The 13,254-nt window shown below is 38.7% G+C and overlaps 1 protein-coding gene across 2 annotated transcripts in view; it reads left to right on the top strand.

Annotated features, from left to right (window-relative positions):
- Positions 1-13,254, top strand: part of CASK (calcium/calmodulin dependent serine protein kinase) — a 342,806-nt gene that overhangs the window by 239,377 nt on the left and 90,175 nt on the right. For both annotated transcript variants that reach the window (XM_080794824.1, XM_080794823.1), the window contains exon 9: positions 5,186-5,269. In XM_080794824.1, coding sequence (XP_080650950.1) covers positions 5,186-5,269 — 84 coding nt within the window. The remainder of the gene's footprint in view (positions 1-5,185; positions 5,270-13,254) is intronic.

Genomic DNA, 13,254 nt, shown 5'->3' with positions numbered 1-13,254 from the left:
CAGCCAAGTACCCCTGTTTTGTCTTTCTGATTCCGCATATAAGTGAAACCATAGGGTATTTGCCTTTCTCTGTCTGAATTAATTTAGCGTAATCCTGTAGGTCCATCTGTGTTGTTGCAAATGGCAAGATTTCATTCTTTTTTTATGGCTGAGTAATAGTCCATTGTGTGTTATGTACGTGTGTGTGTATCACATCTTCCACAAACAGTAACAGCAGTCCATTAAAAGATTGCTTTGCTTGTTATAGAATGCTAATTTTATGCTTGTCTCTGCTAGTTAATTATTTGATAAATTCTTACGTCTTCTGTATTGGTGAACCTGTTCTGGGTTAGTGCAGGAAAAGGAGATTAGGTCCCTAAACACAATAAAGTCATTTCCAAGATGTTTAGCATATAGAATCTGGCAGATGTGCAAATTATAGTCATTTTGACATCAAGCATTGTATGTGCACTTAAGAAAAATGCAATTTTGCTCTCCAGTAGAACTCTTGTTACATTTAGTCATTAATGTAGAAAATAAATTTTAAAGTGTTTGTATTCACTCCTTAGGAATGTCAATGATAATAAGGTGAAATTTTGACAGGACTGACTATAAAATTCCACATTTAAATTCAAAAATAAATTTCATAAGTACATAATACCAAAATATTGATTTTAGAAGTGGCTCACATGCACACATCAATTTAGGTATAAAATAATAATGTGGGTTGCCCGGGTAGCTCAGTTGGTAAAGTGTCTGCCTTCGGCTCAGGTCATGATCCCAAGGGTCCTGGGATCAAATCCCGTATTAGGCTCCCTGCTCATTGGGGAGCCTGCTTCTCCCTCTGCTTGTGTGCTCTCTCGCTCGCTCTCTCTCTCTCTCTCTCTCTCTCTCTTTCTCTCTGACAAATAAATAAAATCTTTTAAAAAATAAAAAATAGGGGTGCCTGGATGGCTCAGTGGGTTTAAGGCCTCTGCCTTCAGCTCAGGTCATGATCCCAGATCCTGGGATCGAGCCCCACGTCGGGCTCTCTGCTCAGCTAGGAGCCTGCTTCCTCCTCTCTCTCTGCCTGCCTCTCTGCCTACTTGCAATCTCTGTCTGTCAAATAAATAAACAAAATCTAAAAAAAATAATAATGTGATCTTGAATTTAATTTCCAAATGTTATATAGTATTCAGATTAAGAAAATTAAGAGGCCCACTTCATACTAATTAATCTTCATCGGGTATAATGAATCTCCTTTTTTCCCAGATGCATGATAAGATGTAATGTCCTCCTACCTTGTGAAGAATAAGTAATGTAAACATGTAAAGAACTAGAACAATGCCTGGCATGTAATAAGCCCCTCAGTACATGCTAACTATTGTGATGATAGTTATATCCATTTGAGCCATGACTTTTGAGATAATTAATGTGTACTATTATCTCTACTATCTTATATAGTTGTTTTAAGGAATAAATGAAGGGGGCCCCTGGATGGCTCAGTCACATAAGCATCCGACTCTTGATTTCAGCTCAGGTCATGATCTCAGGGTCTTGAGATCAAATGAAGCCCTGAATCAGGCTCTGTACTCAGCAGAGTCTGCTGGAGATTCTCTCTCTCCCTCTGCCCCTCTTCCTGCTCTTGCACACACTCTCTCTAAAATAAATAAATCTTTCTAATTAAAAAAGAAAAAAAGAATATGTGGTGCCTGGGTGGCTCATTCATTAAGCATCTGCCTTCAGCCCAGGTCATGATCCCAGAGTCCTGGGATCGAGCCCCACATCGGGCTCCCTGCTTTTCCCTCTCCCCTCCCTCTGCTGTGTTCCCTCTCTCGCTGTGTCTCTGTCAGGTAAATAAATAAAATGTTTTTTTTAAAAAAAGAATAAATGGGGTAATGCCAGTGAAAGTCCCAAATTCAGTGGCTTGGACAGAGTTAAATACTAACTTAATACCTTCTAAATGTTTATGACCCTCCAAAACTTCATTTCCAGCCCATGTTTCTCTCCTGTACTCCAGGCTTGTATGTCCAAGTACCTACTTGAATCTCCATTTGAACTTTACATATTTCAAAACTATAGTCCTGCTCTCTTCCCCATCTCCATTGGTGTCAGACTCCTAGTTGCTCACACTGAAAAACTTGATGTGGTCTTTGACTCCTGTCTCTCACACCCCACAACCAATCTGTCAGAAAATCCTGTTCTTTCCACCTACAAAATATATTCAGAATTAAGAACTTCTGTTCTTGGAAAGACACTGTAAAGAAATAAAAAGATAAGCTATGAAATGGGAGTAAATATTTGCAAATTAGCTATCTGATAAAGGACTTACATATTTAGGTTATGTAAAGAATCCCTTCTTTTGAACTGTCATTGACACACAATATTATATTCGTTTCACATGTACAACATAGTAATTGAAAGTTTATAAACATTATTAAGTAATCACCATGCTAAAACCTAGCTACCATCTGTCACCATAGAGAGTTGTTACAATATTATTAACTGTATTTCCTTTGCTGTACATTACATCTCTGTGTCTTATTTATTTTATAACTGGGAGTTTGTACTTTTTAATCCCCTTTCCCTATTTGAGAAGAATTCTTAAAAGTCAGTAATAAGAAAACACCCAACCCAGTTCAGAACAGGGAAATATTTGGAACAGACACTTCTTCAACAAGGAAGATATGTGGATGGCAAATAAGCACAAGCAAAGTTGCTTAACATCATGAGTCATCAGGGACATACAAAGTAATGCCACAATGAGATCTCTATATGCACATGTATCAGAATGAGTAAAATCAAAAAACTAACCATACCAAGGGCTGGCAAGAATATAGAACAACCGGAAGTGATACATTGCTGTGGAAATGTAAAATGGTACAACCACTTTGGAAAACAGGTTGGCAGTTTCTTAAAAAGTTAAACATACTCCTGTAATACAACCCAGCCATTCTACTCCTAAGTATTTAAGAGAAATGAAAAGAGAAATGAAATACATGTCCATACAAAGACTTGTACATTAATATTCGTAGCAGCTTTCTATGTAATAGCCAAAATTTGGAAACAACCCACAGTCGATAAGCAGATGAATGAATTAACAAATTGTGGCATATCCTTACAGTGGCATGCCACTCGGCAATAAAAAAGGACTGAACTATTGATACTCGCAACTTCATGGATGAAGTTCAGAACCTTTATGCAGACTGAAACAAGTTGGAAAATGAGTACATTCTGTCTGGTTCCGTTTCTGTAAAATTCTAGAAAATGCAAACCAATCTACAGTGACAGAAACAGTGGCTGCCTGGGGACTAGAAGGGAAAGAAGGAAGGGACATAGGGAAACTTTCGAGAGTGCTGGGTATATTCATCTTGATTGCGGTGATGCTTTTATGCTTATAAATCAAAACTGATCAAATTATACATTTTAAACATGCAGTTTGTTATATGCTAATTACACTTCAGTAAAACATTCTGTGGAAAACAAAATATATTCAGAATCTCTCTCCTTTTCACCTTTTTAAATTTTTCCACCTGATTTCATCTGTCATCATCTCCCCCCACAGATTACTGCAATAACCTTCTAACTGGTATCCTTGCCCCCCCCACTTTTTTTTCTTAAACCCGTGCCCCCTTCTAATCTGTTTTCAAAACAGTAACCAATTGTTCCTTTAAAATTGTCAGATCATGTCACTTCAGCTCAGAACCCTCCAGTAGCTCCCTTTCCACGCAGAGTAAAAGGCTGTTTATGGCCTACCCCCAGCCTGTCATCTCTCTGATCTGATCTATTTACTCTACACACCTGGGTCTCCCTGCTAGTTCTTGGAAATTCTAGGTGCACTCCCTCCTTTGGGCCTTTGGATTAGTGGTTCTCCCTGCCTAGACCACGTCCTCACCACTTTTGGGTGTCCTCACAGTAATTGGGCCTACTGTGACCACCCTGTTTTAAACTTCAGTATACCCAACCCCCCTCACTCTGCTTTCCTTTTTGCTTTATTCCATACTGTTTTCATCATACTCCATAATTTGCCTTTTTGTATTTCCTTCTCCTATACGAATATGAGCTATACAAGAGCCTGAATCTTTGTTGGTTTTGTTTATTCATGTATCCCAAATGCGTAGAATGATGCCCAGCACATAGTATTCTCTCAAGAAATATTTCTGAAATGAATACTGACCTAAGTCTTTGATGCGTTGACAAATTAGAGTTGAACTGAAGGAGATGTTAAGAAGGATGACAAGAGGTTTAAAATATACAGGAGGAATAGTTGAGGCAACTGGAGACATCCCAGAGAATAGATTTAGGAGAAGCGTGATCCCCCTCTTAGCTACTGAAGTGTTATTGTATGGAAGAGGTAGGATGTTTGCTCCGTGATGTCGCAGAGGACAGAGCTAATCCAAACAAGCAGGTATGGGCCCAGGCTAAGTAAGAACACTTTTACTTTCTTAAAATTGTAGTAAGTTGCCATAAAATAATGATCACCTACTGGACAAGGTCAAACAGAATAATCCTCCCATCAGGGATTGAAGAGGATCCCACATGGGGAAATGGTTTTATTAGATGGCCTTGAAAAGTTTGTTCTAGTTCAAAGATACTGGGGTTTTTCTTTTTTTTTTTGAGATTTTTATTTATTTATTTGACAGAGATTACAAGTAGGCAGAGCAGCAGGCAGAGAGAGAGGAAGGGAAGCAGGCTTCCCGCTGAGCAGAGAGCCCGATGCGGGGCTCGATCCCAGAACCCTGGGATCATGACCTGAGCCGAAGGCAGAGGCTTTAACCCACTGAGCCACCCAGGTGCCCCTGGGATTTTTCTTTTTTTAAATCGAGTTATTCCAGATGACTCCAAATGCTCAGTCATTTGTGGAGTTAGTTTTTCACATGCTCGTATTACCTAACAAGATCATATCAAAGGTAACTTCATACTTTTCAGAATTATGGTCATTTATCTTAACCATATAGCCATACCTGAAAATTATATAACCCATTATTTTAGCCTTTTCTTATGTTGAAAAGATTATTTAAAAAAAAAGATTATTTTACTATCACTTTTGACCTTCACAGCTTTCACTTGAAAATGTTTACCAGTATCATGGAATAAAATCTCCAGTATTCTAGAATTCAGTCTAAGTTTTATATTTAAGAAATTTGGGCTTTATCGTTCGTTTTTTATTAAGTTTCTTCACTTTTTTAAATGGCTCCATATGTTCATTATCTTTCTTCTTTTATAGGAGCGGGATCGTTATGCCTACAAGATTCATCTTCCAGAAACAGTAGAGCAACTGAGAAAATTCAATGCAAGGAGGAAACTAAAGGTAGTTAAAGAAATCAGCAAAAACCTTTCTTACAGCTAAATTCTCACTTCTGAAACTTACTTCAATAAGATTTTGGTTTTTAAATCATTTAAGGTAATATCTAAGTGTGAATCTAAACAAAACGTTATAATAAATGGAAGATTAATCACATTTTGATTTGTATTATCCTGAAAATTCATAGCAGAGATATAATTACTTTTTAAAATTTTTTTTAAGTTTTTATTTACTTATTGATCTGAGAGAGAGAGATAGCGAGAAAGAGCTCAAGCGTCAGGGGGTCAGTGGGAGGTGGGTAGGGAGAAGCAAGTTCCTGCTGAGCAGGGATCCCAGTGGGGGACTCGATCTCAGGACCCCAGAATCATGACCCAAGTCGAAGGCAGATGCTTAACTGACTGAGCCACCCAGGCATCCCCATTTTCTCAAATATTTTGACGAAATGTGAGTTCAGCTCAATGAAAACGATACCAGGTTAGAATTGGACAACCATCACAAAGCAGACCAGTACCTTGGTCTACTAGAAAATATTTTCAAATTACTTTACTCACCTTTTCTTTATTCTTCCTAGGTACCTTTCTCCTTTTACCACTCTATCTACATCACCAAAAATATATATAATTATCCCATGTGGGGAGCCCATTTGATTTTTAAACGTTTTGAAAAAGACCAAACAAAAATAATGGGGTCTTTTAGAACTATTCAAAAAATAGATTTATTTATTTATTTATTTATTTATTTATTTGGGAGAAAGGGGGAACAGGGGTAAAGGGAGAGGGAATCTCAAGCAGACTCTATGCTGAGCTCAGAGCCCAACACAGGGCTCAATCCCACAACCCTGAGATCATGACCTGAGCCCAAAACCATGAGTTGGACCTTAACCAACTGAGCAACCCAGGCTCCCCAGCACTATTCAAAAATGTTATGTGACAACATCATCCCCCTTCTCCGCTCTTTCCAACAGAGGAAACTCTATTATATTGTGGTCTTAAACTTAACTTACATTTGACTTATTTTTTATTACTATAAAAACATGATTTTTAACTCCTCTAAGTGGTTGATTGGTTAGTAGTCTTCCTGAGCCAGTGACTCCTGCCAATTATAAAACTTTGTGTTTTCGGATAGGTCATAAATTGCAATAACATTCACTATTCAAACCCTGAAATATATGAATAATTGTATACAACTCTAGATTTAGAAGAACATTTATATGAATTTGGGGTAACCTAGGCCACAATATTATGCTATAGATCTGAACTGTCCATCGTGGTAGCTGGTAGCCACATGTAGCTATTTAAATTTAAATCAATGAAAATTAAAACTAAAAGATCAATTCCCTGGTCACACTAGCACATTTCAAGTGCTCAGTAATCAATTGTGGGTGCCAAATCAGACCACACAGATATAGGACATCTCCATCATTGTAAAAAGTCCTTTTGGACTGTGCTATTCTACAGCAAGGGAAATTGCAACATGTCATTGTTGGTGATAGATTCTTAGTTAAGCCTCTGCCCTAACTGTTTTTGCAGTGAGGGATTCAACCTGGCTCTTCTCTATTTGCTTTAAAAGTCCTTGACAAAAATGTTTATTAATGACATGCCAATATCAAGATGGTGCCCAAAGAAGTTTCCCCATCTTTGTTTTGTTTTCTTTTGTTTTAAAGATTTATTTATTTGACAGAGAGATAGAGAGCACAAGTAGGCAGAGCATCAGGCAGAGGGAGAAGGAGAAGCAGGCTCCCCGCTGAGTAAGGAGCCTGATGCAGGAACTCAATCCCAGGACCCTGAGATCATGACCTGAGCCAAAGGCAGACGCTTAAGAGGCTGAGCCACCCAGGCAACCCCCCGTCTTTGATATACACCTGAACCAATATGGCCTACAAGAGAGAAAAAAAATCTTCCTATCCAAAGTGAAATTTGGCCAGCTGTTTTTGATGTTCATTTCCTCCCCAAAGAAACCATTAATTATCTTTTTTTTTCCTCAACTCTTCCCTAGTCTTTTTAACTCTAGAACTGCTTTGGCCCTTATGACATTGCCTTGTCTGGGGCTTTTAGTACAGGCCTTTTGCCATGGGGCTCAGGTTTGCTCTATCACAAGAAACCAATGCCATAGTTCTCCCAGTGCCACAAAATCAGACTCAGGCCTAAAATAGCCGGAGTGGTGACTAAGATTCATTTGGACAGGACAAAGCTGTTCAAGCAGAGAGGGGTCATATGAACTTACCACATCCCTTTGCAGAGCTATTTAAGGTTTCAAGACCCACCAAACAACCTAGAATTAGGAACATCAGCAGGGTTGTCATTGACATTTTGGGGCTTCTGGTAAGGCTTTTTTCCTTTTTGTGATTCAGCCATCCTGGCTAAAGCATGTTATGCCTACCCTCCTCAAGGAACTCATTATCTTCATTCTGCCTCTTCTGTGAGCTTCTAGAAGAAGACTGCAACTCTCCTATCTCTCAGAGCCCACCACACAGCTTTGTTTCAAGTGAACAGCTAGGTAATCATCCTTCTACCCAGGCACTGTTAAGCTCCTCAAATGTTGGACAATAACCTAATTTTTTGGACTCCCTTTGAAATGATTGAAAAGGAAGTTCACAGAAAGCAGTAGAAGATTGCTTTTGTTACTTAGAGGAAGTAAATTGTTATTGTCTGTGGCAAGAAGAAACAGAAGGAATACAGCATTATGGGAAAGAGTAGGCCCTAGAGCTACATTGCCCTGGGGTAATCATGGCTCTGACACCTACTAGATGTGTGACCTTGAGCAAGTTGTTTAAATTCGCTGTGCCTCAGAGCACCTGGGTGGCTCAGTCATTTGAGCATCTAACTCTTGATTTTGACTCAGGTCATGAACTTGTGGTTGTGAGATCAAGTCCCGCATTGGGCTCCATTCTCAGTGTGAGTCTCCTTGTCCCTCTCCCTCTGCCTCTGCTCTTCCCCCTTGCTCCTGTGCATGCATGGGCTCTCTCTCTCAAATAAATGAATAAAATCTTTTAAATAAATAAATTCTCTGTGCCTCAGTTCCCTTATCTATAAGATGGGGATAATGATAATAGCTAACTCATAGGGCTGTAAGAATTCAATGAATTAATATCTTATAGCAGTTACAATAGTATGTGGCATTCGTAATTGTTCTATGCATATTATTTGTTATTAACCTTATCATTGTTGTTACTGTTTTATTATGATTCTTTTTTTAAGATTTATTTACTTATTTGAGAGAATGAGAGTGCATGTAGGGAAAGGAATAGAGGGAGAGGGAGAGAGATAATCTCAAGCAGACTCCACTTCCACTGTGGAACCCGCCTCAGGGTTCAATCCCATGACCCAGAGATCATGACCTGAGCAGAAATCAAGAGTTGGTTGCTTAACCCACTGAGCCACCCAGTCACCCCTGTTTTATTATGATTCTAATGTTAATACCTTTGATTTGGTACTCTGTTTATGAATAACTGTAATTCCAGAATGGACACTCCATACAGTTTTAGCTTTTCTCTAGTCATTGACAGTAACATTTTGAAGGGTTTTTTTAAGATTTTATTTATATATTTGACAGGGAGATCACAAGTAGGTAGAGGGGCAGACAGGGTGGAGGGGGAAGCAAGCTTCCTGCTGAGCAGAGAGCCTAATGCAGGGCTCGATCCCAGGACCCTGGGATCACGACCTGAAGGCAGAGGCTTAACCCACTGAGCCACCCAGGTGCCCCCATTTTGAAATTTTTAAAAGCTTTTTAAGATGTATAGATGGGGCGCCTGGCTGGCTCAGTCAGTGGAGCATGCAACTCCTAAATTCAAAGTTGGGGTTGTGAGCTTAAGCTCCACATTTGGTGTAGAGTTTATAATCAATCAATCAATAAGTACATGCATATGTACATACATATATACATACATACAAATAATGTATAGAGCACCAAAAACCTCACTGGATAATCTCTGTTTATGTATTTCTTCCAAAGTAATTATGTAATTATGCTTAGACTATTTGGATCACTTGGATTATCATTTTTCCTCACGTATATAGAGAGGATCTTATACTTATAGTATATTGTAATATTTACTTCCCTTCCAAAACAGTATGGAGGTCCCTCGAAAAATTGAAAATAGAGCTACCCTATGACCCAGCAATCGCACTACTGGGTATTTACCCCAAAGATACAAGTGTAGTGATCCGAAGGGGCCCGTGCACCCGAATGTTTATAGCAGCAATGTCCACAATAGCCAAACTGTGGAAAGAACCTAGATGTCCATCAACAGATGAATGGATAAAGAAGAAGTGGTATATATATACAATGGAATACTATGCAGCCATCAAAAAACCCGATATCTTGCTATGACATGGATGGAACTAGAGAGTATTATGCTAAGCGAAATAAGTCAATTGGAGAAAGACAATTATCATACGACCTCTCTGATATGAGGAATTTGAGAGGCAGGGCAGGGAGTCATGGTGGGTAGGGAGGGAAAAAAATGAAACAAGATGGGATCGGGAGGGAGACAAACATAAGAGACTCTTAATCTCACAAAACAAACTGAGGGTTGCTGGGGGGTGGGAGGTGGGGAGTAGGGATAGGGTGGCTGGGTTATGGACATTGGGGAGGGTATGTGCTATGGTGAGTGCTATGAAATGTGTAAGCCTGATGATTCACTGACCTGTACCCCTGGGGAAAATAATACACTATATGTCAATATAAAAAAAAGAAACATTTACTTCCCTTCCATGACGCACGTCAAGTGTCATTTCCATCATGAGATACACGTTCTTTAAAGCAGTGGATCTCCAAGTGTGGTCCCCAGATCAGCAGCATTGGCATCACCTTGGAACCTCTTAAAAAATACATATTCTCAGGCTCTAGTATAATCAGGAAAGAAAACAAAAGATAACCGGATTGGAAAGAAAGTAAAACTGTCATTGTTTATAGATGACATGATCCTATATGTGGAAAATTCTAAGATATCCACAAAAAACTCGTAGAAATAACAAACAGGGGAGCCTGGGTGGCTTGGTTAAGTGTCCAGCTCTTGATTTTGGCTCAGGTCATGGTACTGGGGTCCTGGGATCAAGCCCCACATCAGGCTGTAGGCTCAGCATGGAGTCTGTTAGAGAATAGCTCCCTCTCCCTCTGTTCCTCCCCCCTGCTTGTGTTCTTTCTCTCTCTCTCTAAAACAAATAAAATCTTTTTAAAAAAGGCGGGGGGGGGGGCGATAACAAAGAAGTCCAGCAAGGTCACAGGATACAAGATCAGTATACAGAATTGAATTGTATTTCTATATATGAGCAATGAATAATCTTAAAATTAAGAAACAGTTCCATTCATGGTAGCATCAAAAAGAATTAAATGCTTAAGTATAAATTTGACAAAAGAGGTACAAGACCTGTAAACTTACATTGCTGAGAGAAATGAAAGAAAAGCTAAATTAATGGAGAGACATTTAATGTTCATGGATTGGAAGTTTCAGTATTATTAAGATGACAGTGTTTCCCAAGTTGATCTGTAGATTAAACACAATCTCTTAAGCAGAAATTGACAGATTGGTCCTAAAAATTCATATGGAGATGCAAAGGACCTAGAATAGCCAAAATAATCTTGAAAAAAGGACCAAGTTGGAGGACTCATACTAACTTAACTATAAGGCTACAGTTATCAGGATTCTGGTACTAGTATGGGATAGGGGTAGACATGTAGATCAGTGGACACAGCTGAAAGTTGAGGAATAAACTCTTATATTTATGGTTAGTTGATTTCAATAAATGTGCCAAGGCAATTCAATGGGGGAATGAGTAGTCTTCTCAGCAAATGGTGCTGGGACAATTGGATATCCCATGTGCAAAAAGAGACATAAAAGGCCACATATTGGATTCCATTTATTTGCAATATCTAGAATAGAGGTATTAATATCTGTAAATCCATAGAGACTGAAAGTATACTGGTGATTTCCAGGTGCTGGGTAGTGACTGCTTAATGCTTATGAGGATTTGGGGGTGGGGGGAGGTGACGTTCTGGAACTAGGCAGAAACTGTGGCTGTACAACATCGTGAATGTACTGAATGCTAATGAATTGCACTTTAAAATGTTTAATTTTATGTAAATTTCCCATAGCCCACTTTTTTTTTTAACCATATGACAAAATACTTTTCTTACATACTGGTTGCCTCTTCAGTACACTTAAGGGATATGACCCATTCCCATAGTAACCGTGGCTCACTGCACCACCCAGCTCACCCAAGGGACCAGCCCTCCCTCAGCCTTAGTTATGCTAGAGGTTGGAGGGGCATGTGTTTATTTAAAAAGTCTCATGGTTGATTATGGTATGGCCACCTTACTGAGAGTCATTACTCTTAAGCACAAACGGAAAGGTTCCACAAAATTCCATCATATTGTATATATCATAACTTAATTAACCAGCTATTAGACACAGGGATCACTTCCCATTTTCCACAGCCATGAATACTATTGTATTGTCTATTTTCATTAATAAAACTATGTATACCTATGATTAATTTCCTAGGGTAAGTTTTGTGCTAGTGGAATTGTTGGCATCAAAGTATATGCGTGTATTGAAGACTTTTGGTCTCTATAAATAACCTGCCCTCCAAAAGACTTATACCTGTTTGAGTAAATTTGTATGTATTTTTGGTGAGTTTTACTTTTGAGGTTGAACCTTTTTCTCATTCTGAAAGTTTTGTGGAACTTTTGTATGCCAGAATATAAAACATTACTCATTTTACTTTGAAAGTTCAAGATTATGGCTCATTATTCATTACAGTAATATCTATACTCAACAATCAGAAAGTATTTCTTTCCATATTTGTTCATTCATTTTGGCATGTAACCTCTCAGTAGGCCAAAGGAGATGATAAATCTCTAATGGGAGAATTATTTGAACAATTAACATTAACATCATTTTCAGACTATCTTTCACATATAGATTTTTAAAAAGTTAATGGAACCCTGCATGTGATTCAAATTATCACACACTTCTTTTTATTCCCCTCTCTTTCATTATTTGGTTCTACATCTTTGAGTGACAGTGGAAAATTTGCATTTCTCATTTTGATCACCAGACATTTCAGATGTTGGGGTTTTTTTCCCTCTTTTTGTTTTACACTAAGCTCTAGACTTTTAATACTTTCCTTTAAAAAAATTCCTACAAACAATACTTCCTTTAATAAATACTGTAGGCCTCAGTATAAGACTAGATATGAGAATCCTGTTCTCTCAAGTTGAATATTAACATAAGATGCACAAGACAGGCTGTGATCTAGGCTGTCTAGAAAACTTGTGCTCGGGGGTATCTCTTAAGGAGACACACCTCTTCTGTCACCCTGGGTGCCGTCTACTTGTAGTTGCCAAGCCAGGAGTCAGGTTTGGGGGTGGGGGGCAGTGCTATAGGGGAATGTCTTTCAGCATCTGAGCTTGTCTAGGGAAGAGACTCAAAGAATCTGTTCCAGAAATCATCTCGTTACTTCATGAATTATTTCTACCTCTAGAAAGCAAATTTCCCTACAGTGAAGCATGTCGAAGAAATTTTGTAAAGGAAAAAAAGAGTAGAAGCAATAGGAGCGCCTGGGTGGCTCAGTCGGTTAAGCATCCAACACTTGATTTCAGCTCTGGTTGTGATCTCAGGGTTGTGAGATCAAGCTCCACACTGGGCATGGAACCTGCTTAAGATTCTCTCTCTCCCTCTGTCCCTTCCTAATCCCCCCCAACTCAAGTGCGTGCTGTCTCTCTCTCAAAAAAAAAAAAAAAAAAACCCATAGAAGCAGTATTCTGTATTTGGGTAAATGTATTGCATTCAGTTCAGAAAATGGTGAGTTTAATCCATGTAATTTAGTTTAGAGGATAAAACCATTTATTCCTTACACTGCACATAGAGAAAGTGAGGGAGATTTCCGATAATTTTCTATAATTTTCCTTTATCGATTTTGCACATTGCCAAAGTATAGCCTGTGTGCTTCTCTGAATTACCAGTCAGTCCCTCAAATTCCTGAACTTTG

This window comes from Martes martes (assembly GCF_963455335.1).
Source record: "Martes martes genome assembly, chromosome: X".
Classification (NCBI taxonomy): domain Eukaryota; kingdom Metazoa; phylum Chordata; class Mammalia; order Carnivora; family Mustelidae; genus Martes; species Martes martes.
Note: the sequence above shows the minus strand (reverse complement) of the source record. Positions and strands in the feature narration are given on the sequence as shown.